The sequence below is a fragment of the Ranitomeya imitator genome, chromosome 1 (assembly GCF_032444005.1).
Source record: "Ranitomeya imitator isolate aRanImi1 chromosome 1, aRanImi1.pri, whole genome shotgun sequence".
Lineage (NCBI taxonomy): Eukaryota > Metazoa > Chordata > Amphibia > Anura > Dendrobatidae > Ranitomeya > Ranitomeya imitator.
Genome location: NC_091282.1, coordinates 435,409,692 through 435,435,370, shown reverse-complemented (window position 1 = coordinate 435,435,370; position 25,679 = coordinate 435,409,692). Strand labels below are relative to the sequence as shown.

The 25,679-nt window shown below is 43.9% G+C and overlaps 1 protein-coding gene across 3 annotated transcripts in view; it reads left to right on the top strand.

Moving 5' to 3' along the window:
* The window catches only part of TJP2 (tight junction protein 2), a 180,351-nt gene that overhangs the window by 90,490 nt on the left and 64,182 nt on the right, over nt 1-25,679 (top strand). For all 3 annotated transcript variants that reach the window (XM_069763654.1, XM_069763665.1, XM_069763643.1), the window contains 3 exons: nt 5,211-5,264; nt 16,489-16,613; nt 22,279-22,381. In XM_069763654.1, coding sequence (XP_069619755.1) covers nt 5,220-5,264; nt 16,489-16,613; nt 22,279-22,381 — 273 coding nt within the window. In that variant the 5' untranslated portion in view covers nt 5,211-5,219. The remainder of the gene's footprint in view (nt 1-5,210; nt 5,265-16,488; nt 16,614-22,278; nt 22,382-25,679) is intronic.

The following is a 25,679-nucleotide window of genomic DNA, read 5'->3' as shown; positions in this document are numbered from 1 at the left end:
GAGCATGCCCAAGATACTCTGATGACACGTTATCTGAGCACGTTCGCTCATCACTAACTGGATGGCATTTGAATGGAGCCGCATCAAACATGCACTGTGCCATACACTAGCATTTCCCAACAAGAGTTCTCAGGAATCCTGAGATGTACATGTTAACACCACAACAATTCCTGTCTTGCCACTAGATTTCAGCCTGCTTGATGATACTTTGCAGCAGGAATTATAATGTGCTTTTCCCATCCCAGGATCAATAGCTCAGAAATACACAGTTTTTAATGGTGTCCCTGCAGTAATAAGGTTGGAAATTGCTACGACTGTCTTTACATGCAGGAGCAGAGCTCTTTGTCATCTCTGCTCGGACCTCCTTCTGGTGATTAGTAGGAGGGTCTGAGCAGACAGTCTCCTCCAATTTATCACTGTTCAATCAATAGGTAAAATGCATCTGGCTAGAATACACCTTTAAAACTCCAGTCCATTAATAATAAATGTTATTTGTTCATATCCAAGTTATTTGTGTTAGGCACAACTTTATTCTGATCAGCAGACTGTAGTGTAGCAGAATATTAGTTACCTCTGTTTAGTCCCATGCCTTTTTGTATGGCTGCTGCACGTGTGTCTTATTTGTTTGTTTCTATCTTCTATTACATGTTGTTCTTGTGCTTTCCGGCTCTTCCATTCCGCTTTTAATTAGATATTTCATCATCAATGAGGTTTTCAATGTAAGGCCATTTTGTACTAGCAGGAAACTTCGTAAACATACAGTAGATTAGATTGTTGTGATTTTCTAAAATGAAAAAAACAAAACAAAACACCAGTATACAGGCAAAGATGCTTACCTGTTCAAGGCCTCCAACAATTGCACTAACCAGGGTGCAGCGGACCCAAATTAAGATGGCAAATGCACAGGTGCAATAATACCGATAATGCAGCCACCCTACGATCAGGAATTGGCCGCTTGGTGCACCTGTGCAAACAAATAGTCTGTATGTGGCGTGTTCACACAGGAATGCAAAGTATATGGCTCAAAGCCTATTAATGACGCCATATAGCGGGCTCACCATAATGCATCCCGTATGAACAGAGGCCACAGTGTGCAGAGCCATCTAGGGCCCAGCCGCACCCCGGAAAAAATACAGTGCACCAAAAACATAACAATGTATGCAAGGTATTGGTCGATATTATGGCCAAAATATTTAAGCTGCCAACCCGCGTCAAGGGTCCTTACATATTGGCAGTCCTAATCTAAAAAAACACCATAAGAGGAAAGACCTCCACTATTCTAAACAAAAAAGCACCAGTATACAGGCAATTTTCTAAAATGCTCTTTTGCTGGCGGTGGTACATTGTAAATGGCTTTTTTAAATATATGCTATAGACATAACCACCATGAACTTCAAAGAAGCCTTCAATTATGTGCATGAAACATGCCATTGTGGAAGCTTTACAAGAGCCTGTTTAATGTGTATAAATTGTAGTTCTTAATAGTAGTGAATGGACTCGTGTGTACAGTATATTGTGCATGCGTTGTGATTTGATGTAGTAGTCAGATTATGCCTGTAGACATTAGTTTGGGTTGTTTTTAATCTCTTATTTTTTTTTTCACCAAAATTATGCAGTAGCTTTAAAGGTTTCCATCTCTGCTATACTGTAATATTAAAGGAACACCAAGCAAAGAAAATGTTCAAATAGAAAAAATAGCAATTCTTTATTCTTTAAGTGCTTATTTAGGGATGTAAAAAAGGACACAAAGCAGTTAAATACCTTGTCAATACTATACCATTTCAGCACTCTCCACCCTGGCGGTCCTGCCTGTTCACTTCCATGCCGTCAATACCTGATGAACATGTGCATGTGACCACTGCTAGCAGTCACTGGCCTCAGTTGTCATGTGCCCACCATACTATGAAGGGTTGGTTTACATTAGTCGTTGCACAGCACTTAACGACCGCCTGTCAGCAACTCATTTGCTGATCAGCAGGGCTGCGGAGTCTGTCAGCATAAAATGGGCAGACTCCAACTCCTAAAATATATAATAAATTGCGTGCAGTAGTACAATGCAGGTTGTGCTGTAAATGTTTTCATAAGAATTTGGGAAAGTTGTGACATAAATATCTGTCTTATTCCTCATCCAAGGGTCTCGGCTTTTAGTTGAGCTGAGTTTGTGGTGCACTCTATGTGCACACGTTGCAGGTTTTGCTGCGGATCCACAGCGGATCTGCAGTTGCGGGTCCACAGCAGCTTTCCGTGCATTTACATTACAATGTAAGCCTATGGAAAACGCAATCCGCAGTGCCCATGCTGCGGAAAAAAACGTGCGGAAATGCTGCGGGTTAGATTCCGCAGCATGTCAATTCTTTGTGCGGTTCCGCTGCGGTTTACACCTGCTCCATAATAGGAATCCGCAGGTGTAAAACCGCAGGTGGAATCCGCACAAAATCCGCAGGTAAAACGCAGTGCCTTTTACCTGCGGATTTCTTGAATCCGCTGCGGAAAAATCCGTAGAGCTCAAAATTACGTGTGCACATACCCTTAGCCAGGAGTCAGGGAAATTGAGGAGTCGGAGGTTTGGTTACCAACTCCACAGCCCTGCTGATCAGCCGATGCTTAGTTGCCTATTTATTCACCTAGACCGCACTTCCGCTGTTCACTGAACGATTTGTAATCATTCAGTGAACATAGGCTGCCATTGTTCTCTGCAGCACAGGTCCTGTTTACACAGGAAGATGTGCTGCTGAGAAAATGTTTTAAGCCTGCTTAAAAATCATTTCACCTGACGAATGAGTGTTTTTCTCATTCATTGGGTTATTGGCAGCCTGTATACACTACACGATTATCGTGATATGAGTATTCTTGTTCACCATAATCTAACAGTGTAAATGCGCCTTTACATTGCTAAGGCCAGTGATTGGCTGCAGCAGTCGCGGGGCAGACCAGCAGGAGCAACTGTGTCACAGCACTGGAGTTGCTTGGTATTTACAGGGCGCATAATAGTTATTTTCATATATATTGCATCTTTTGCTTTGTGACCATTTAAAAGGAATAAAAAAACACGACTTTTTTTTTTTTTTTTTTTTTTTTACACGTTTTGTCTCAACTCTCAATATCAACTGAGAAAAATATGAAGAAAGCCTGTTTTCGGCTCAGCTGTGTGTTCTCCCTCTACTCCTCTTACTGTCCGGTGTAGTTGATATTTTTATCTGTATTCAGCTGTTACTGGGATACCTTTTTACCCCATTTCGATCTAGTTCTTGTAATGATGGTGTCTGCACCTGAATGTTATGCAAAAATCTGCCCTCACAACAAAATACACTATTCTATTCATGGCATGTTGCTGCTGACTCCTAAAACTCTCTAGAATGTTTGCCAAGAAGATCTACAATTACTAATTGCAAGGTTAAACACCACTCCAGCTTTTTTTTTATTTTAAAGTCGCAGTGGTCGAGTGGTGTCGCCAAGTTCCTTGGCCCTAATCTTATACTTGCCATCCGCCGTCTTCATCTTTTCTCTGCCGTTCCGAGCGGTCTCCAGCTGTTTCTGACATGCCAGATCATTCCTGTGTTTGCTGGTTGATTCGGAAGTAAAAATTCAATGCAAGTATTGAAAGCCAGAACGAGGCTCTTGTAGATAAACCTTTTGTTTTTGTTTTTTTGTACTATAAGATGCACTTCCCCAAATTTGCCCCCCTCCCCCCCAATTTGGGCGGAAAATGGGGGTGTGTTCTAGTCCAATTGTAGCTTTTGGGATGGGGGAGCGGTGGAGTGGGGCCGCTGCTGCAGGGAATCGTTGGCTGCAGAAGTAGGACAATGCTGCCATTCCTGGGTTGGGTGGAGAGCATGTCCTGGTGGGGTGGCTCATGAGCCATTCATCTCCTGGTGGTGGGCTTCAGGAAAATGGCCATCGGAGGCAGGGCATACACCGATTCGGATCTTGGCTTGTCTTCTTGCAGCGGCGACACTGCCCCCTGTGACCTCTGCTCCACCGCCACCCCCATCCCCCACCCAGTAAGCTAAGTTTGAACTATAAGACAGACCCCTATTTTCACATTGAAATTTTTTTCCCTATTTTTCTCATCTAAATTTGGGGTGCGTCTTATGGTCCTATGCATCTTATAGTCCGAATAATACAGTGCATTGAGAACTAGTGGCTGTTACCTCTGACTTCTGGTCAGTAATGGCGGTGACAAGACAGTGGTGTGGGACCGGAGCAGCTTTAGGAACAGTTGAAGACTTTGGCTGATGAGTACAATACTAGGGAATGGAGATTAGTAGCACCACTCCAGCACTGAAATGAAAAACAAACAAACAAAAAACCTGCTGGAGTGGTGCTTTAATGGTGTCTTCCCATTTTGCCTTTCATGCCTAGGATGGAAATGTCTGTCTTTGCATTGGCTAAAGGTGGACATGATTAGGAGGCAACCGAGCTGTTGCCGTTACTCATGTAGAAGGGAATTGGGCGTTAAGGGAACAGAGTAGCTACACATATGAATTCCCCTTTTTCATGGGTATTTCCGTCTGAGCCATGCATGAATCAAGTTGCATACCCAGACTGATCAGCTTTTTTTCAGTTCAATAGTCAGCCCAATGGCAGCAATGACAGTGCCAGAATAGCACGGTGCCGGTGTTGTAGCTATTGATAGCCAATCACTGGGCTTAAAGCGTATGCCATTTACATCGGCAGAGCTTCGGAGCTCAGTGATTAGTTGCACCAATCAAGTGTGCTTGTAGTTGTGATATCAGTCCTGCAACCTGTCAACAAAGCTGTGGCAGAGCGGTAGCGCTGGCTCTGGGGAGAGTGCGTATTGCTCTGTTATTTTCTATGTCTTCAATCATATAGTAGTAGTAATAATAATAATATTAATAACAAAAAAATGGAGAATCCCCTTACAAATCACGTTTCTCTAATTGTTGAAAAAATGTACAGGTCAACAATAACCCCTGTTTACTTTTACGCTATACCTGCAATATGCTCTTGTATAGGATGGACGACAATGGGGTTACAGGTAGGGCCCATGTTTATCAGTGATGCTTACAGTATGAATGACCTGTTTAGCTTCTGGTTTCGTATGCACTGCATTTTGCCTCTGAACAACTGTTCTTTTCAGTAAATCCCAAATCCTCCAGCCCGTAATAGCCCATTACCATGTAATATTACTATTTGTGTACACAGATAAAATTAGCCCTAATAATTGTTTACTTTCTGCTTTGATCTAGGCTTCCAGCATGGAAGAGCTCATATGGGAGCAATTCACTGTGACCTTGCAAAAGGTAGGTACCTAAAAGTCTGTTCTGTAGAGCATTCCAAAATGTCCATTGCCTGCTCTTAATATTTAGAGGCCAATTACGGTATTTTTTCCTGGGCTAGTGAAATGTTCAGTAAGTTGCAGATTCAACTAGGGAGCTTCTCGACTAGTAAACCATAAAGTATGCATGGGTCATTTTCTGAGCCTTTAGTTGGATCCAAGTGGGGTTGTTATAACATGAGTTTAGCATGAATTTGTATATACCGTAACTGCATGGCAAACAGGGCCAACCTTCATTATCATTAGGCATTTGTATGTCTCTTTTTCTATGTGTATATATATTTTTTTAATCTTTTTTTCTTTTTCCCATAACGCATCTTCTGCCTCCCATTGGTCACAAGCTGTTTTTTTTTCTTTTATATTGATATACGGTAACTGAGCACAGGCCACTTTATGTACTCCACTTTTATGTAAAGATGTTTTTTTTCATCCCATAATGTGGCTCTATGGAAATAGAGAATGCTACATCAGTAAATGGTATTTCGCCTGTAATAATTTTGTTTAATAATTTTGTTTAATAATCTACCAACTATGCAACACCAAAGGGTTTAGCCATGATGTATGGTCCTTGCTGGAATATCCTAGTCCTTGAATAACAGCTTGCTTAAAGGGAATCTGTCATCACTTCGGCTATGTTTCTATGGTCAGTAAATGCTGCGGACTGGACGCTGTGTACATCCGCAGCGGCTAGATGTTACAGCGTAGTGGATGGGATTTTATGTGGGCAGGGACGCCTCCGGCTCACCCGTGTATACGCACATGTGGCGTGTCTTTCTAGACGGCAGCATGTCTATTTATCTTTTGGAGACGCTCCATCTCCACAAGCTAAATATCATCCGTCCAATGTATAGGATGCGGTGATTGAACACGTGCGCAATGAAGCACCCGTACAAAAGCTGGCAGCGCTTTGGACGGAGCGGACATGTACTGCATCCAAAGCGCTGCCAATACTGACCGTGGGAACATACCCTTAGATTACTGGGTGCAGCAGTTCTGACACAATCGGAGGTTTTAGAATAAAGCAGAGTGGAGAAAGCTTCCCCCGCCCACGTCAGGCCCACCCTATACAAAGACTATAGTCAGTGAGCTGCTCGTTATGGGAATGGGCGTTGCCGTACTAATGTAATCTGGCAATGTTAATCTTAGTGATAAATCCTTCAGTTAGTAAAGAGCACGCACTTTGACAAGTGACCCATCTTTGATTTCTGCATTTCAGCCTCTATCTCCTGCTGATTTCAGATTACATAGCAAAAACCTGCTAACAGATTCTCTTTACCACATATACTGCTCTGTGGGAGCTGCGTTCCTGCAAATAGCAGAACAGGTACAGCGCGGCCTCACATAAGCGTCTGACAGGTAGGGAAGGAGGCGTCTCAGGTCCATCCCTCTGATGCCACTGTCAGTAGTGATAGCGACATAGAGGAGCATCGCGCCGGCATGATGATGATGATGAGATCGCGTAGTCTTGATGGTCTCCATGGAGATCCCCAGCCACTGGGTCCTTCAGGGAAGGTGGCGTGTCAGTGCCTGCTCAGAGCAGGACCTGAGACGCCTCCTTCCCTGCCTGTCAGATGCTTATGTGATACTCTGCAGTGCAGAAGCATTGTAGAGAATTAGATCAGCAACCTGTTACTATACAGTGATGTTCCATCCTGGGACAATGTTAAAAGGTAAAACAAAAATGTAAAAGTGTAAGGGTAAGTTCACACAAGATGTTCTTGCTGCATATTTTTTTTCTGCAGCAAAACCTGATCATCTTGGCAGGAAAGAAGCTGCGTCAAAAACGCAGGTTTAAGGTGCGTTGTTTTTTTTTTTTCTTTTCTTTGTCCAGACTGTCCTTGGATTTTCAGCAGCAAAAACGCAGCAAATAATGATACCATTGTTTTTACTGCGCTTTTTTCAACACCCATTCAATTCAATGGGTGAAAAAACGCAGCAAAAATGTTCAAAGAAGTGACATGCTCTGTCAAAAGGCAGCAAAGCACAAAATACTGATCACACAAAAACCAATGTGTGTGCATGAGATATCTGAAGTTGCATAGGCTTTGCTGGTACTGTAAAAAGCAGCTGAAAATTAGCATAAAAAAAGCAGCAAAAATACGCAGCAAAAATGTCCTGTGTGAACTTACCCTAAAAATTTTTTTTAAAGAAAATCTCCAAATAAAGAACAAAATAAGCAAAAGATATTTCCAATAAAAATGTATTTATGTAAATAAAAAAAATTAAAACAGTAAAATACACAAATTTGGTATCGCCATGTCCGGAACGAAGGGCCGAGCAAAGTGCCAGAATTGGCGCATCTAATAGATGTTCCTTTTCTGGTAAGCTGCGGGCTGCTATTTTTATACTAGGGGGCAGTATCCATGGCCCCTTACCAGCCTCCAGCTAGCTGCTTTAGCAAGGTTGGTTGTCAGAAAATGGGGGGACCCTATGCCATTTAAAAAAAAAAAAAAAAAAAAAAAAAAATGTAACCCCTTTACCCCCGAGGGTGGTTTGCACGTTAACCCCTTCCCGACCTGTGACACAGCGTATGCGTCATGAAAGTCGGTGCCAATCCGACCTGTGACGCATATGCTGTGTCACAGAAAGATCGCGTCCCTGCAGATCGGGTGAAAGGGTTAACTCCCATTTCACCCGATCTGCAGGGACAGGGGGAGTGGTAGTTTAGCCCAGGGGGGGTGGCTTCACCCCCTCGTGGCTACGATCGCTCTGATTGGCTGTTGAAAGTGAAACTGCCAATCAGAGCGATTTGTAATATTTCACCTAAAAAAATGGTGAAATATTACAATCCAGCCATGGCCGATGCTGCAATATCATCGGCCATGGCTGGAAATACTAATGTGCCCCCACCCCACCCCTCCGATCGCCCCCCCAGCCCCCCGATCTGTGGTCCGCTCCCCTCCGTCCTGTGCTCCGCTCCCCCGTCCTCCTGTCCGCTCCCCCGTGCTCCAATCACACCCCCCCGTGCTCCAATCAAACCCCCCCGCACTCCGATCCCCCCCCGTGCTCCGAACCACCCCCCCTGCACACCGATCCCCCCCCCCTGCACACCGATCCACCCGCCCGCACACCGATCACTCTCCCCCATGCTCCGATCCCTCCCCCCCCGTGCTCCGACGCCCCCCCGTGCCCTGATCTCCCCCCCCTGTGCCCTGATCTCCCCCCCTTATACTTACCGATCCTGGCGGGGTCCGTCAGTCTTCTTCCCCGAGCGCCGCCATGTTCCAAAATGGCGGGCGCATGCGCAGTGCGCCCGCCGAATCTGCCGGCCGGCAGATTCGTTCCAATGTGAATTTTGATCACTGTGATATAATCTATCACAGTGGTCAAAATAAAAAAACAGTAAATGACCCCCCCCATTTGTCCCCCATAGATAGGGACAATAATAAAATAAAGAATTTTTTTTTTTTTTCACTAAGGTTGGAGTTAGAACTAGGGTTAGGGGTAGGGGTAGGGTTAGGGTTAGGGGTAGGGTTAGGGGTAGGGGTAGGGGTAGGGTTAGGGGTAGGGTTAGGGGTAGGGGTAGGGGTAGGGGTAGGGGTAGGGGTAGGGTTAGGGTTAGGGGTAGGGTTAGGGGTAGGGGTAGGGTTAGGGTTTCGGTATGTGCACACGTATTCTGGTCCTCTGCGGATTTTTCTGCAGCGGATTTGATAAATCCGCAGTGCTAAACCGCTGCGGATTTATGGCAGATTTACCGCGGTTTTTCTGCGCATTTCACTGCGGTTTTACAACTGCGATTTTCTATTGGAGCAGTTGTAAAACCGCTGTGGAATCCGCAGAAAGAAGTGACATGCTGCGGAATGTAAACCGCTGCGTTTCCGTGCAGTTTTTCCGCAGCATGTGTACAGCGATTTTTGTTTCCCATAGGTTTACATTGAACTGTACACTCATGGGAAACTGCTGCGGATCCGCAGCGTTTTCCAAAGCGTGTGCACATACCTTTAGAATTAGGCTATGTGCACACGGTGCGGATTTGGCTGCGGATCCGCAGCGGATTGGCCGCTGCGGATCCGCAGCAGTGTTCCATCAGGTTTACAGTACCATGTAAACCTATGGAAAACCAAATCCGCTGTGCCCATGGTGCGGAAAATACCGCACGGAAACGCTGCGTTGTATTTTCCGCAGCATGTCAATTCTTTGTGCGGATTCCGCAGCGTTTTACACCTATTCCTCAATAGGAATCCGCAGGTGGAATCCGCAGGTGAAATCCGCAGGTAAAACGCAGTGCCTTTTACCCGCGGATTTTTCAAAAATGGTGCGGAAAAATCTCACACGAATCCGCAACGTGGGTACATAGCCTTAGGGTTAGGGTTGGGTTGGAATTAGGGTTGTGGTTAGGGTTAGGGGTGTGTTGGGGTTAGGGTTGTGGTTAGGGGTGTGTTGCGGTTAGGGTTGTGGTTAGGGTTACGGCTACAGTTGGGATAAGGGTTAGGGGTGTGTTGGCGTAAGAATTGAGGGGTTTCCACTGTTTAGGCACATCAGGGGGTCTCCAAACGCAACATGGCGCCACCATTGATTCCAGCCAATCTTTTATTCAAAAAGTCAAATGGTGCTCCTTCCCTTCCGAGCCCCGACGTGTGCCCAAACAGTGGTTTACCCCCACATATGGGGTATCAGTGTACTCAGGACAAACTGGGCAACAATTACTGGGGTCCAATTTCTCCTGTTACCCTTGAGAAAATAAAAAATTGCTTGCTAAAACATCATTTTTGAGGAAAGTAAAATGATTTTTTATTTTCACGGCTCTGCGTTGTAAACGTCTGTGAAGCACTTGGGGGTTCAAAGTGCTCACCACATATCTAGATAAGTTCCTTGGGGGGTCTAGTTTCCAAAATGGGGTCACTTGTGGGGGGTTTCTACTGTTTAGGCACACCAGGGGCTCTGCAAACGCAACGTGACGCCCGCAGACCATTCCATCAAAGTCTGCATTTCAAAACGTCACTACTTGACTTCCGAGCCCCGACGTGCGCCCAAACAGTGGTTTACCCCCACATATGGGGTATCAGCGTACTCAGGACAAACTGGGCAACAATTACTGGGGTCCAATTTCTCCTGTTACCCTTGAGAAAATAAAAAATTGCTTGCTAAAACATCATTTTTGAGGAAAGAAAAATGATTTTTTATTTTCACGGCTCTGCGTTGTAAACGTCTGTGAAGCACTTGGGGGTTCAAAGTGCTCACCACATATCTAGATAAGTTCCTTGGGGGGTCTAGTTTCCAAAATGGGGTCACTTGTGGGGGGTTTCTACTGTTTAGGCACACCAGGGGCTCTGCAAACGCAACGTGACGCCCGCAGACCATTCCATCAAAGTCTGCATTTCAAAAGTCACTACTTCCCTTCTGAGCCCCGACGTGTGCCCAAACAGTGGTTTACCCCCACATATGGGGTATCAGCGTACTCAGGAGAAACTGGACAACAACTTTTGGGGTCCAATTTCTCCTGTAACCCTTGGGAAAATAAAAAATTCTGGGCTAAAAAATTATTTTTGAGGAAAGAAAACGTATTTATTATTTTCACTGCTCTGTGTTATAAACTTCTGTGAAGCACTTGGGGGTTCAAAGTGCTCACCTCACATCTAGATAAGTTCCTTTCGGGGTCTAGTTTCTAAAATGGGGTCACTTGTGGGGGGTTTCTACTGTTTAGCCACATCAGGGGCTCTGCAAACGCAACGTAACGCCCGCAGAGCATTCCATCAAAGTCTGCATTTCAAAATGTCACTACTTGACTTCCGAGCCCCGACATGTGCCCAAACTGTGGTTTACCCCCACATATGGGGTATCAGCGTACTCAGGAGAAACTGTACAACAACTTTTGGGGTCAAATTTCTCCTGTTACCCTTGGGAAAATAATAAATTGCAGGCTAAAAAATCATTTTAGAGAAAATAAAATTTTTATTTTATTTTCATGGCTCTGCGTTATAAACTTCTGTGAAGCACTTGGAAGTTCAAAGTCCTCACCACACATCTAGATTAGTTCCTTTGGGGGTCTAGTTTCCAAAATGGGGTCATATGTGGGGGATCTCCAATGTTTAGGCACACAGGGGCTCTCCAAACGTGACATGGTGTCCGCTAATGATTGGAGCTAATTTTCCATTTAAAAAGCCAATTGGCGTGCCTTCCCTTCCGAGCCCTGCCGTGCGCCCAAACAGTGGTTTACCCCCACATATGGGGTATCAGCGTACTCAGGACAAACTGGACAACAACATTTGCGGTCCAATTTCTCCTATTACCCTTGGCAAAATAGGAAATTCCAGGCTAAAAATCATTTTTGAGGAAAGAAAAATTATTTTTTATTTTCATGGCTCTGCATTATAAACTTCTGTGAAGCACCTGGGGGTTTAAAGTGCTCAATATGCATCTAGATAAGTTCCTTGGGGGGTCTAGTTTCCAAAATGGGGTCACTTGTGGGGGAGCTCCAATGCATAGGCACACAGGGGCTCTCTAAACGCGACATGGTGTCCGCTAACAATTGGAGCTAATTTTCCATTCAAAAAGTCAAATGGCGCGCCTTCCCTTCCGAGCCCTGCCGTGTGCCCAAACAGTGGTTTACCCCCACATATGAGGTATCGGCGTACTCGGGAGAAATTGCCCAACAAATTTTAGGATTCATTTTATCCTATTGCCCATGTGAAAATGAAAAACTGAGGCGAAAAGAATTTTTTTGTGAAAAAAAAAGTACTTTTTCATTTTTACAGATCAATTTGTGAAGCACCTGAGGGTTTAAAGTGCTCAATATGCATCTAGATAAGTTCCTTGGGGGGTCTAGTTTCCAAAATGGGGTCATTTGTGGGGGAGCTCCAATGTTTAGGCACACGGGGGCTCTCCAAACACGACATGGTGTCCGCTAACGATGGAGATAATTTTTCATTCAAAGAGTCAAATGGCGCTCCTTCCCTTCCGAACCTTACCATGTGCCCAAACAGTGGTTTACCTCCACATGTGAGGTATCGGTGTACTCATGAGAAATTGCCCAACAAATTTTAGGATCCATTTTATCCTGTTGCCCATGTGAAAATGAAAAAAATTGAGGCTAAAAGAATTTTTTTGTGAAAAAAAAGTACTTTTTCATTTTTACGGATCAATTTGTGAAGCCCCCGGGGGTTCAAAGTTCTCACTATGCATCTAGATAAGTTCCTTGGGGCGTCTAGTTTCCAAAATGGGGTCACGTGTGGGGGAGCTCCAATTTTTAGGCACACGGGGGCTCTCCAAACGTGACATGGTGTCCGCTAAAGAGTGGAGCCAATTTTTCATTCAAAAAGTCAAATGGCGCTCCTTCCCTTCCAAGCCCTGCCGTGCGCCCAAACAGTGGTTTACCCCCACATATGAGGTATCAGCGTACTCAGGACAAATTGGACAACAACTTTCGTGGTTCAGTTTCTCCTTGTACCATTGGGAAAATAAAAAAAATGTTGCTAAAAGATAATTTTTGTGACTAAAAAGTTAAATGTTCATTTTTTCCTTCCATGTTGCTTCTGCTGCTGTGAAGCACCTGAAGGGTTAAAAAACTTCTTGAATGTGGTTTTGAGCACCTTGAGGGGTGCATTTTTTAGAATGGTGTCACTTTTGGGTATTTTCATCCATATAGACCCCTCAAACTGACTTCAAATGTGAGGTGGTCCCTAAAAAAAATGGTTTTGTAAATTTCGTTGTAAAAATGAGAAATCGCTGGTCAAATTTTAACTCTTATAACTTCCTAGCAAAAAAAAATGTTGTTTCCAAAATTGTGCTGGTGTAAAGTAGACATGTGGGAAATGTTATTTATTAACTATTTTGTGTCACATAACTCTCTGGTTTAACAGAATAAAAATTCAAAATGTGAAAATTGCGAAATTTTCAAAATTTTCGCCAAATTTCCGTTTTTATCACAAATAAACGCAGAATTTATTGACCTAAATTTACCACTAACATGAAGCCCAATATGTCACGAAAAAACAATCTCAGAACCGCTAGGATCCGTTGAAGCGTTCCTGAGTTATTACCTCATAAAGGGACACTGGTCAGAATTGCAAAAAACGGCCAGGTCATTAAGGTCAAAATAGGCTGGGTCATGAAGGGGTTAATGACAGGGCCAATTTTTACAATTCTGACTACTGTCCCTTTGAGGTTATAACTCTGGAATGCTTCAACGGATCCCGGTGATTCTGACATTTTCTCGTGACATATTGTACTTCATGATAGTAGTAAAATTTCTTTGATAGTACCTGCGTTTATTTATGAAAAAAACGGAAATTTGGCGAAAATATTGAAAATTTCGCAATTTTCCAACTTTGAATTTTTATGCAATTAAATCACAGAGACCTGTCACGCAAAATACTTAATAAGTAACATTTCCTACATGTCTACTTTACATCAGCACAATTTTGGAACCAACATTTTTTTTTTGTTAGGGAGTTATTAGGGTTAAAAGTTGACCAGCAATTTCTCATTTTTATAACACCATTTTTTTTAGGGACCACATCTCATTTGAAGTCATTTTTAGGGGTCGATATGATAGAAAATACCCAAGTGTGACACCATTCTAAAAACTGCACCCCTCAAGGTGCTCAAAACCACATTCAAGAAGTTTATTAACCCTTCAGGGGTTTCACAGGAATTTTTGGAATGTTTAAATAAAAATGAATATTTAACTTTTTCACAAAAAATTTACTTTAGCTCCAATTTGTTTTATTTTACCAAGGCTAACAGGAGAAAATGGACCCCAAAAGTTGTTGTACAATTTGTCCTGAGTACGCCGATACCCCATATGTGGGGGTAAACCACTGTTTGGGCGCATGGCAGAGTTTTTCAATGCCAAATTGGCTGGAATTGAGATGGGACGCCATGTTGAGTTTGGAGAGCTCCTGATGTGCCTAAACATTGAAACCCCCCACATGTGACAGCATTATGGAAAGTACACCCCTTAAGGAACTTATCTAGATGTGTGGTGAGCACTTTGACCCACCAAGGGCTTCACAGAAGATTATAATGCAGAGCCGTAAAAAAAAAAAAATCATATTTTTTCACAAAAATGATCTTTTTGCCCAATTTTTTATTCTCCCAAGGGTAAGAAGAAATTGGACCCCAAAACTTGTTGTACAATTTGTCCTGAGTACGCTGATACCCCATATGTGGGGGTAAACCACTGTTTGGGCGCAAGGGAGAGCTCGGAAGGGAAGGAGCACTGTTTTACTTTGTCAACGCAGAATTGGCTGGAGTTGAGATTGGACGCCATGTCGCGTTTGGAGAGCCCCTGATGTGCCTAAACAGTGGAAACCCCCCAATTCTAAATGAAACCCTAATCCAAACACACCCATAACCCTAATCTCAACGGTAGCCCTAACCACACCCCTAACCCTGACACACCCCTAACCCTAACTTTAGCCCCAACCCTAGCCCTAGCTGTAGCCCTAGGTGTAGTCACACACTAAAAGACGCTTTTTATTGCAAAAAATATTTTTTTGCGTCTCCACATTTTGAGAGCTATAATTTTTCCATATTTGAGTCATGTGAGGTCTCGTTTTTTGCGAGACGAGTTGACGTTTTTATTGGTAACATTTTCGGGCGCGTGACATTTTTTGATCGCTAATTATTCCGATTTTTGAGAGGCAGAATGACCAAAAGCCAGCTATTCATGAATTTCTTTTGGGGGAGGCATTTATACCGTTCCGCGTCTGGTAAAATGGATAAAGCAGTTTTATTCTTCGGGTCAGTACGATTACAACGATACCTCATTTATATCATTTTTTTATGTTTTGGCGCTTTTATATAATCAAAACTATTTTATAGAAAAGAATTATTTTTGCATCGCTTTTTTCTGAGGACTATAACTTTTTTATCTGACAGGGATCTGACATGCACAGCAGGGAGGCTTCCCGGTGCCTGCTCTGACCTGGATTCGGGTCTGCAGGGAGGTAAGAGACCCTCGCAGCAACGCGATCACATCGCATTGCTCCGAGGGTCTCAGAGAAGCACGCAGGGAGCCCCCTCCCTGCGCGATGCTTCCCTATACCGCCGGAACACTGTGATCATATTTGATCACAGTGTGTCGGGGGCGGTCTGTGACCGCTCCTGGCACATAGTGCCGGATGTCAGCTGCGATAGTCAGCTCTGATCGCTCTGGACGTACTATTCTGTTCTTGGGAAGTAGGGCCCACCCCACATGGACGGTATAGTACGTCCAATGGTAGAAAGGGGTTAAATAATTAAAAAATTCTGCATGAGGACCCCTCTATTCTTCATAGCTAGCCTGGCTGACAGCTGAGGATTGCAGCCACCAGTTGTGAGTTTTGCCTGGCTGGTTAACAAAAATACAGGGGAACCCACGCTTTTTAAAATTTTTTTTTTTTTATGTATTTATAGTGCAGGAGCTGCTGCTGAATACTCCCATCCGCCACTCCTGCTCTTGCTGTTGTTAGCAGCTGTAGGTGTCAGATGCTGGGATCCGTAGTCCCATCAGCTGATACCAGTGACCGGAGGTAAACTTTATACTCTGATCACAGCTGAGCGCTCATGCTGTCTTCTGACAGCGTGGGAACCGCGGCTCTCTGACCTGTGGGGATGATGTCACCGCCGATCAGAAGTGGTGTTTGCCACACTGTCTTGCACATTACAGCGCAGCAAACACTGGATGCTCTGGCCCCCCATTCAAGTGTTTGGGATCGGGTCCTGTTCTGGTACCAGAGCCCGAACTTTTTCTAACTGTTCGGCCAGACCCGAACATCCATGTGTCCGCCCATCTCTATTCCCCACCCCCAGTCAAGTAATAATTTGCACTCCCCCACTGCACCCTCGTTACATTTAGTGTCCCTCCAAAGCCGGCGAGGTGCTGTGGCCTGACACCAGCATGTCATAGTCGGAGGGAGCTCAATTGGCGCTGCGCGGCTGTTCTGACGGCCGTATATCGCCACGAAAGCTCAATTCGCCAAGATGTGCACCGCAACCCACCCCTGCCCCTGGGTCCTGGTGAGCAGAGCATGCTGCTGCTTTCAATTCTGTTTTATGAAGTAATTCCACATGCATCGGGAATACAGTGGAATTGTGACACTGTGCACATCACACATGATCCGGAAGTCTATAATCACATAAAGTAACTGCAGAATGTTTGTTTCAGCTCCCTTTAACTCGCCTGTTATATCTTTTGTTTTCTTACTTATTCACATAAGTGCTCTCAGAACCCAACAATTCAAGTAATGTAAATTTGTGCTTTACAGGATAGCAAAAAAGGTTTTGGCATAGCAGTGTCTGGAGGAAAAGATAATCCACATTTTGATAACGGGGAACCATCCATCGCCATCTCTGATGTTCTTCCTGGTGGTCCTGCTGATGGCTTCTTACAGTAAGTACTGCAGTATGAAAGTAAACCAACTAAAATAAAATTGTTTACCGATTATTGTTTGTTTTTTCTTTTGATTTGAGTCTTTTATAAATTTTATTTTTGCTGCTTTCATAATCCCATAAGAACATAATTTGTGTTGCGCGCTTTCAATCTTCTTTATTTTTGCTTGACATTGCCAATTTGAGTGTACACACCTTGTTTTAATAAGCAGTACACAACTGAACATGTTGACATTAAGTAGCCAACAATTTCACACTTGTAAGTCTCTTGATTCACACCCCAATTTCCGTACATTTATGTCCTTATTCATATCACATTTTTGTCCTACACTTAGCATGTGTGACTTCTGACTGGTTTAACATTTCTGGTGTAAGGCTACTTTCACACTTGCGTTTTTTTTTTTTTAATCCATCACAATCCATCGCTTTTCGAGAATGCAGGATCCTGCATTTTCCCATAGACTTGTATTAGTGATGGATGGCCACATGTCGCGTCCGTCGTGCACTGGATACGTCGGTATTTGGCGGACCATCGGCACGAAAAACATTCAATGTAACATTTTTTTCGTACATCGCGTCTGCCATTTTCTACCGCGCATGCGTGGCCGGAACTCCGCCCCCTCCTCCCCGGACTTTAGAATGGGCAGCGTATGCGTAGAAAAACTGCATCCGCTGCCCACGTCGTGCATAGTTTTCACAACGCGCGTTGGTACGTCGGGCCGACGCATTGCGACGGCCCCGTACCGACGCAAGTGTTAAAGAAGCCTAAGAAACTCTCCCACTTTTGATGAATTTGACTAGTGGATGTAGCCATGCCCCAGCTCAACCCCTCCCCAGCTCTGCCCATTTTGGCAGAGTTGTCCAAAAGTGGCATGAAACATTACTACATTACCAAAAATGTGACAACTTTTCAACCTGTTTAACACCACTTTTCTGGCCTAAGCGCTTTGATGAAACGGGACTAAACTTCTTTTTTTTTTTTTTTGTGTGTGTGTGTGTCTGTATGTTTCATCCTTTGAAATATAGTAGGAGTGAATACATTGATACTAATATTTTTTTTAACCTATTGGTTAGTGATTCCACTGTAAAGCATCCATCACAGGCATCCTAAGTGTCATCTCTCACCGATAGACTATATAGTATTCATTTAATTGATACATCACAAGCTTTTCAATATGTTTTTAGAACTTATTCATTAAATGAGTGCGATTATAGTCTATGCCTGACTAATGACATTGTTGGGCATCTGTCAAACACCTCTGAAGAGGGCATGATGCTGATTTTATTTTTGTTTCCTTGTATTGGCAGCAAACTAAAGCATTATGTTGCCATGGTTTTGTCTTGATACTGTTTTATTGGGGGGGTTCGTTTCTTTTGTAGGGCAGAAAAGTCTGGCATGCTACCTTTTTTTGACCTGATAGAATACAGTATTCAAATATTACTTTTTTTTTTTTTTTTTTAACCCCTCTGTGACCTTAGACGTACTATCCCGTCGAGGTGCCCTGGGCTTATCTGACCCTGGACGGGATAGTACGTCATAGCCGATCGGCCGCGCTCACGGGGGGAGCGCGGCCGATCGCGGCCGGGTGTCAGCTGCTTATCGCAGCTGACATCCGGCACTATGTGCCAGGAGCGGTCACGGACCGCCCCCGGCACATTAACCCCTGGCACACCGCGATCAAAGATGATCGCGATGTGCCGGCGGTGCAGGGAAGCACCGCGCAGGGAGGGGGCTCCCTGCGGGCTTCCCTGAGCCCCCCCGCAGCAACGCGATGTGATCGCGTTGCTGCGAGGGTCTCCTCACCTCCCTCCCTGCTCGAGCCCCGTATCCAAGATGGCCGCGGATCCGGGTCCTGCAGGGAGGGAGGTGGCTTCACAGAGCCTGCTCAGAGCAGGCACTGTGAAGCCTGCAGCGCTGCATGTCAGATCAGTGATCTGACAGAGTGCTGTGCAAACTGTCAGATCACTGATCTGTGATGTCCCCCCCTGGGACAAAGTAAAAAAGTAAAAAAAAAATTTTCCAAATGTGTAAAAAAAATAAAAAAAAATATTCCAAAATAATGAAAAAAAAAAAAAATTATTCCCATAAATACATTTCTTCATCTAAATAAAAAAAAAAAAACCAATAAAAGTACACATATTTAGTATCGCCGCGTCCGTAACGACCCGACCTATAAAACTGTCCCACTAGTTAACCCCTTCAGTAAACACCGTAAGAAAAAAAAAAAAAAGAGGCAAAAAACAACGCTTTATTATCATACCGCCGAACAAAAAGTGGAATAACACTCGATCAAAAGGACAGATATAAATAACCATGGTACCGCTGAAAGCGTCATATTGTCCCGCAAAAAAAGAGCCGCCATACAGCATCAGCAAAAAAATAAAAAAGTTATAGTCCTGAGAATAAAGCGATGCAAAAATAATTATTTTTTCTGTAAAATAGTTTTTATCGTATAAAAGCACCAAACCATAAAAAAATGATATAAATGAGGTATCGCTGTAATCGTACTGACCCGAAGAATAAAACTGATTTATCAATTTTACCAAACGCGGAACGGTATAAACGCCTCCCCCAATAGAAATTCATGAATAGCTGGCTTTTGGTCATTCTTCCTCACAAAAATCGGAATAAAAAGCGATAAAAAAATGTCACGTGCCCAAAAATGTTTTCAATAAAATCGTCAACTCGTCCCGCAAAAAACAAGACCTCACATGACTCTGTGGACCAAAATATGGAAAAATTATAGCTCTCAAAATGTGGTATTGCAAAAAATATTTTTTGCAATAAAAAGGGTCTTTCAGTGTGTGACGGCTGCCAATCATAAAAATCCGCTAAAAAACTCGCTATAAAAGTAAATCAAACCCCCCTTCATCACCCCCTTAGTTAGGGAAAAATAAAAAAAAATGTATTTATTTCCATTTTCCCATTAGGGCTAGGGTTAGGGCTAGGATTAGGGTTAGGGTTAGGGCTAGGGTTAGGGCTAGGGTTAGGGCTAGGGTTAGGGCTAGGGTTAGGGCTAGGGTTAGGGTTAGGGTTAGGGCTAGGGTTAGGGCTAGGGTTAGGGCTAGGGTTAGGGTTAGGGCTAGGGTTAGGGTTGGGGCTACAGTTAGGGTTGGGGCTACAGTTAGGGTTAGGGTTTAGATTACATTTACAGTTGGGAATAGGGTTGGGATTAGGGTTAGGGGTGTGTCAGGGTTAGAGGTGTGGTTAGGGTTACCGTTGGAATTAGGGTTAGGGGTGTGTTTACATTAGGGTTTCAGTTATAATTGGGGGGTTTCCACTGTTTCGGCACATCAGGGGCTCTCCAAACACGACATGGTGTCCGATCTCAATTCCAGCCAATTCTGCGTTGAAAAAGTAAAACAGTGCTCCTTCCCTTCCGAGCTCTCCTGTGTGCCCAAACAGGGGTTTACCCCAACATATGGGGTATCAGCGTACTCAGGACAAATTGGACAACAACTTTTGTGGACCAATTTCTCCTGTTACCCTTGGGAAAATACAAAACTGGGGGCTAAAAAATAATTTTTGTGGGAAAACAAAAAGATTTTTTATTTTCACGGCTCTGCGTTATAAACTGTAGTGAAACACTTGGGGGTTAAAAGTTCTCACAACACATCTAGATAAGTTCATTGAGGGGTCTAGTTTCCAATATGGGGTCACTTGTGGGGGGTTTCTACTGTTTAGGTACATTAGGGGCTCTGCAAACGCAATGTGACGCCTGCAGACCATTCCATCTAAGTCTGCATTCCAAATGATGCTCCTTCCCTTCCGAGCCCTCCCATGCGCCCAAACGGTGGTTCCCCCCCACATATCGGGTATCAGCGTACTCAAAACAAATTGGACAACAACATTTAGGGTCCAATTTCTCCTGCTAACCTTGAAAAAATACAAAACTGGGGGCTAAAATATAATTTTTGTGGAAAAAAAAATATTTTTTATTTGCATGGCTCTGCGTTATAAACTGTAGTGAAATACTTGGGGGTTCAAGGCTCTCACAACACATCAAGATGAGTTCCTTAGGGGGTCTACTTTCCAAAATGGTGTCACTTGTGGGGGGTTTCTACTGTTTAGGTACATTAGGGGCTCTGCAAACGCAATGTGACGCCTGCAGACCATTCCATCTAAGTCTGCATTCCAAATGGCGCTCCTTCCCTTCCGAACCCTCCCATGCGCCCAAACGGTGGTTCCCCCCCACATATGGGGTATCAGCGTACTCAGGACAAATTGGACAACAACTTTTGAGGTCCAATTTCTTCTCTTACCCTTGGTAAAATAAAAAATTGGGGGCAAAAATATAATTTTTGTGAAAAAATATGATTTTTTATTTTTACGGTTCTGCATTATAAACTTCTGTGAAGCACTTGGTGGGTCAAAGTGCTCACCACACCTCTAGATAAGTTCCTTAGGGGGTCTACTTTCCGAAATGGTGTCACTTGTGGGGGGTTGCAATGTTTAGGCACATCAGTGGCTCTCCAAACGCAACATGGCGTCCCATCTCAATTTCTGTCAATTTTGCATTGAAAAGTCAAACTGCGCTCCTTCCCTTCCGAGCTCTCCCATGCGCCCAAACAGTGGTTTACTGCCACATATGGGGTATCAGCGTACTCAGGACAAATTGGACAACAACTTTTTGGGTCCAATTTCTCCTGTTACCCTTGGTAAAATAAAACAAATTGGAGCTGAAGTAAATTTTTTGTGTAAAAAAGTTAAATGTTCATTTTTATTTAAACATTCCAAAAATTCCTATTAAACACCTGAAGGGTTAATAAACTTCTTGAATGTGGTTTTGAGCACCTTGAGGGGTGCAGTTTTTAGAATGGTGTCACACTTGGGCATTTTCTATCATATAGACACCTCAAAATGACTTCAAATGAGACGTGGTCCCTAAAAAAAAATGGTGTTGTAAAAATGAGAAATTGCTGGTCAACTTTTAACCCTTATAACTCCCTAACAAAAAAAAAAATTGGTTCCAAAATTATGCTGATGTAAAGGAGACATGTGGGAAATGTTACTTATTAAGTATTTTGTGTGACATATCTCTGTGATTTAATTGCATAAAAATTCAAAGTTTGAAAATTGCGAAATTTTCAAAATTTTCGCCAAATTTCCGTTTTTTTCACAAATAAACGCAGGTACTATCAAAGAAATTTTACCACTATCATGAAGTACAATATGTCACGAGAAAACAATGTCAGAATCACCAGGATCCGTTGAAGCGTTTCGGAGTTATAACCTCATAAAGGGACAGTGGTCAGAATTGTAAAAATTGGCCTGGTCATTAACGTGCAAACCACCCTTGGGGGTAAAGGGGTTAATATAACCCCATAAATACAATTCTATACTACTACACAATCAGTACAAACATGGCATGAGGTACAGTCTAGATATCAATGATGACGGCCTGCCACCAGTTAGTTCCATAAAGCTATGCTCAGCTCTGATTGCATTTTTCAATGTGGATACCACTTTTCCCAACATTTACTCCTAGAGGAAATACAGACCAGATCGCCTGCCAAGTTAGGGGACGTCTACAATGTTTTGTTATTCCATATGCTAAAATATTATGTGCTAAATAATTCTCCGGTATGCAGCTTTTGTGTCGGGTGTACATTGTTTGCCGTATGCTATACCTCTAAGGAATGATCTTTCTGCTTTTGTTTTGCAGAGAAAATGATCGTGTGGTCATGGTTAATGGAACATCTATGGATAACGTTTTGCATTCATTTGCAGTGCAACAGTTACGGAAGTGTGGAAAAACTGCTGTGATTGTAAGATTACAAGGCTAGATTAATTTCTATTTGACCGCTTTCCCCTTGACGTAATAGTAGGTAAATGTCCCCGTGCCCATACTACTATGACACCATGACCATTCACGCTTAGAAGCTGTGCCCATGTGGTCATTACTGCAGCCTGGCGATTGACAGCCAGACTTGTGTTGTAATGTTCGAGGTCAGAAATAACGGATACCTGCTGATTAACCCCTAGATGCATTGGCCAGTATGAACTCCAGAAACTAGGACGTCAGATAATAGGCAGGGGTTAGTTCTATGACCTAATTGGCTCCTTACAGTTCTGTGATGGACTGCCATGCCACTCCAAAGACCTACTTATAGGGAATTTAGATTGTGAGCCCCTTTGGGGACAGCGATAATAATGTCTGTAAAGCGCTGCAGAATATGTTAGCGCTATATAAAATTACAGATTATTATTTCTTGCCAAAGATACAACCTACTCAGTTTAAAACTGATAGAGAAAAAGAATATGGTATACTTTTAAAAGGAATAATATTTTTATACTCCCTGCATTGTGCTGGGTGAAGGTAATAATCTCTGCTGTTCCTCAACTACGCCAGCGACAGGTCTTTGCAAGCAGGCACAGCAGTGACATCACTACTGAAGTACATGTGAACGCTGCAGACAATCACTGGGCTCAAGGCTTGTGTCATTTAAATCAGCATGGCTTTTGAAATACTTCAGTTATAAAAATTACTTATTTTCAGGAACGGCAATATTGATGGCATATCCTTATGATAGTCCATCAACTGCACATCAGTGAGTATCTAGTGCAGGGTATTGCAGCATTGACCATGAATCTTGTGAATGTTACAATGCTGCAATTCTCAGCATGGCTGCTAAGAAGGAGCAATGTACAGTAAATACTCAAACATCTGTCTTTACAAGCAGCAGATCGGCGTGGGTACTGATCTGATATTGATGTCCTATCTCAGAGATAAGCCATCAATCTAGTGATGCTGAAAATGCCCTTCAAATCCAAAAATAGGTTTGCCCTGGTTCAGTTTTCCCTTTCTTCCTATAAGATACAGTGGATTTCAGAAATTTCTTCTAAGGCTACGTTCACACTAGCGTTGCGCCGCCCTGCGCCGGCCACGCGACGCACGGAAAAACGCGCGCAAAAACGCGCGCGTTTTGCGACGCGTGCGTCGTTTTTTGACCAAAATCGGACGCACAGAAAATGCAACTTGTTGCATTTTCTTGCGTCCGACGCTAGCGTCAGAAACGACGCAAGTGTCGAAAAACGCCACCCAAAAAACGCACGCGTCCCCTATGTTAAACATAGGGGCGCGTCGCCGACGCAACAGCGACGCACATTGGCGGAACGCCAATGTGAACGTGGCCTAAGAAGTTTGTTTTATAATCAAATTAAAATTCACCACAACATTTAAGACATTTAGTTTTTAATCAAAGTATTTTAACTGAAGTTTTTTTTTTTGGGGGGGGTGGGGGGAGGGGGCACTGCTAAAAAAAAAAATCCTGCTCTAGACTTTCAAAGTGAACTTTTGAATGATCAGAAAATGAAATCCTGTCTTTGAGGCTTGTTTCTCAAGAATAACAAAGGGACCTCTCTTTTGTGGGTTGTTAAAGATCACTTTGAAAAGGCTTAGGTTGTTAAGCAGTGTTTGTCCTATGTCGTCCTCTGAAAGGTTGGTAACTAGCCTAGCTCTAAGATGGGGATTGGGTTTTTGTCTATACAGCTGAGGAATCTTCATTAGTCACATTCTAACTACTAATAATCGAAGAACCCCTGTTAATGATAGAAGTCAGGAGAAAACAGCTCGATTATTTATTTATTTATTTATTTATTTATTTTTAAAGGGTCTTTCCCTGAATAGAAAATTATCTGCAATCCAAGGATAGATGAAAAACTGCTGATTTCCAGAAGTCCAGCTGCTGCCTAGTCTCACTTTTGCCTCAGTCTCTTGATCAATGGGGTCCCACTAATTGGGCTCCCAGCGATCCATGCGCGATCAGGCTCACAGCGATCTGGGGACGTTCAGGCTCCCAGCGATCTGTGCGCGATCAGGCTCCCAGCGATCTATACGTGTTCAGGCTCCCAGCGATCTATACGCGTTCAGGCTCCCAGCGATCTATACGCGTTCAGGCTCCCAGCGATCTATATGCGTTCATGCTCCCAGCGATCTATACGCGTTCATGCTCCCAGCGATCTATACGCGTTCATGCTCCCAGCGATCTATACGCGTTCAGGCTCCCAGCGATCTATACGCGTTCAGGCTCCCAGCGATCTATACGCGTTCATGCTCCCAGCGATCTATACGCGTTCATGCTCCCAGCGATCTATACGCGTTCAGGCTCCCAGCGATCTATACGCGTTCAGGCTCCCAGCGATCTATACGCGTTCAGGCTCCCAGCGATCTATACGCGTTCAGGCTCCCAGCGATCTATACGCGTTCAGGCTCCCAGCGATCTATACGCGTTCAGGCTCACAGCGATCTGGGGACGTTCAGGCTCCCAGCGATCTGTGCGCGATCAGGCTCCCAGCGATCTATACGTGTTCAGGCTCCCAGCGATCTATACGCGTTCAGGCTCCCAGCGATCTATACGCGTTCAGGCTCCCAGCGATCTATATGCGTTCATGCTCCCAGCGATCTATACGCGTTCATGCTCCCAGCGATCTATACGCGTTCAGGCTCCCAGCGATCTATACGCGTTCAGGCTCCCAGCGATCTATACGCGTTCATGCTCCCAGCGATCTATACGCGTTCATGCTCCCAGCGATCTATACGCGTTCAGGCTCCCAGCGATCTATACGCGTTCATGCTCCCAGCGATCTATACGCGTTCAGGCTCCCAGCGATCTATACGCGTTCAGGCTCCCAGCGATCTATACGCGTTCAGGCTCCCAGCGATCTATACGCGTTCAGGCTCCCAGCGATCTATACGCGTTCAGGCTCCCAGCGATCTATACGCGTTCAGGCTCCCAGCGATCTATACGCGTTCAGGCTCCCAGCGATCTATACGCGTTCAGGCTCCCAGCGATCTATACGCGTTCAGGCTCCCAGCGATCTATACGCGTTCAGGCTCCCAGCGTCCCATACGTGATGAGACTCCCAGCGTTTTTCACTGTCGTATGGATAGGAGATGTTGTAATTCCGGGAATCCCCCTTTAATGTGTTTTGGTCATTTATATAGCACACTCCACTGCACAGTAAAGGAAATCTTAACCAGCACATCAGTCCCTGTCTCCAGTATTGCTTTCAATGAGATGTGTGATGAATTAAAATTTTTCACTCTATATTTTCCCCCTTTTT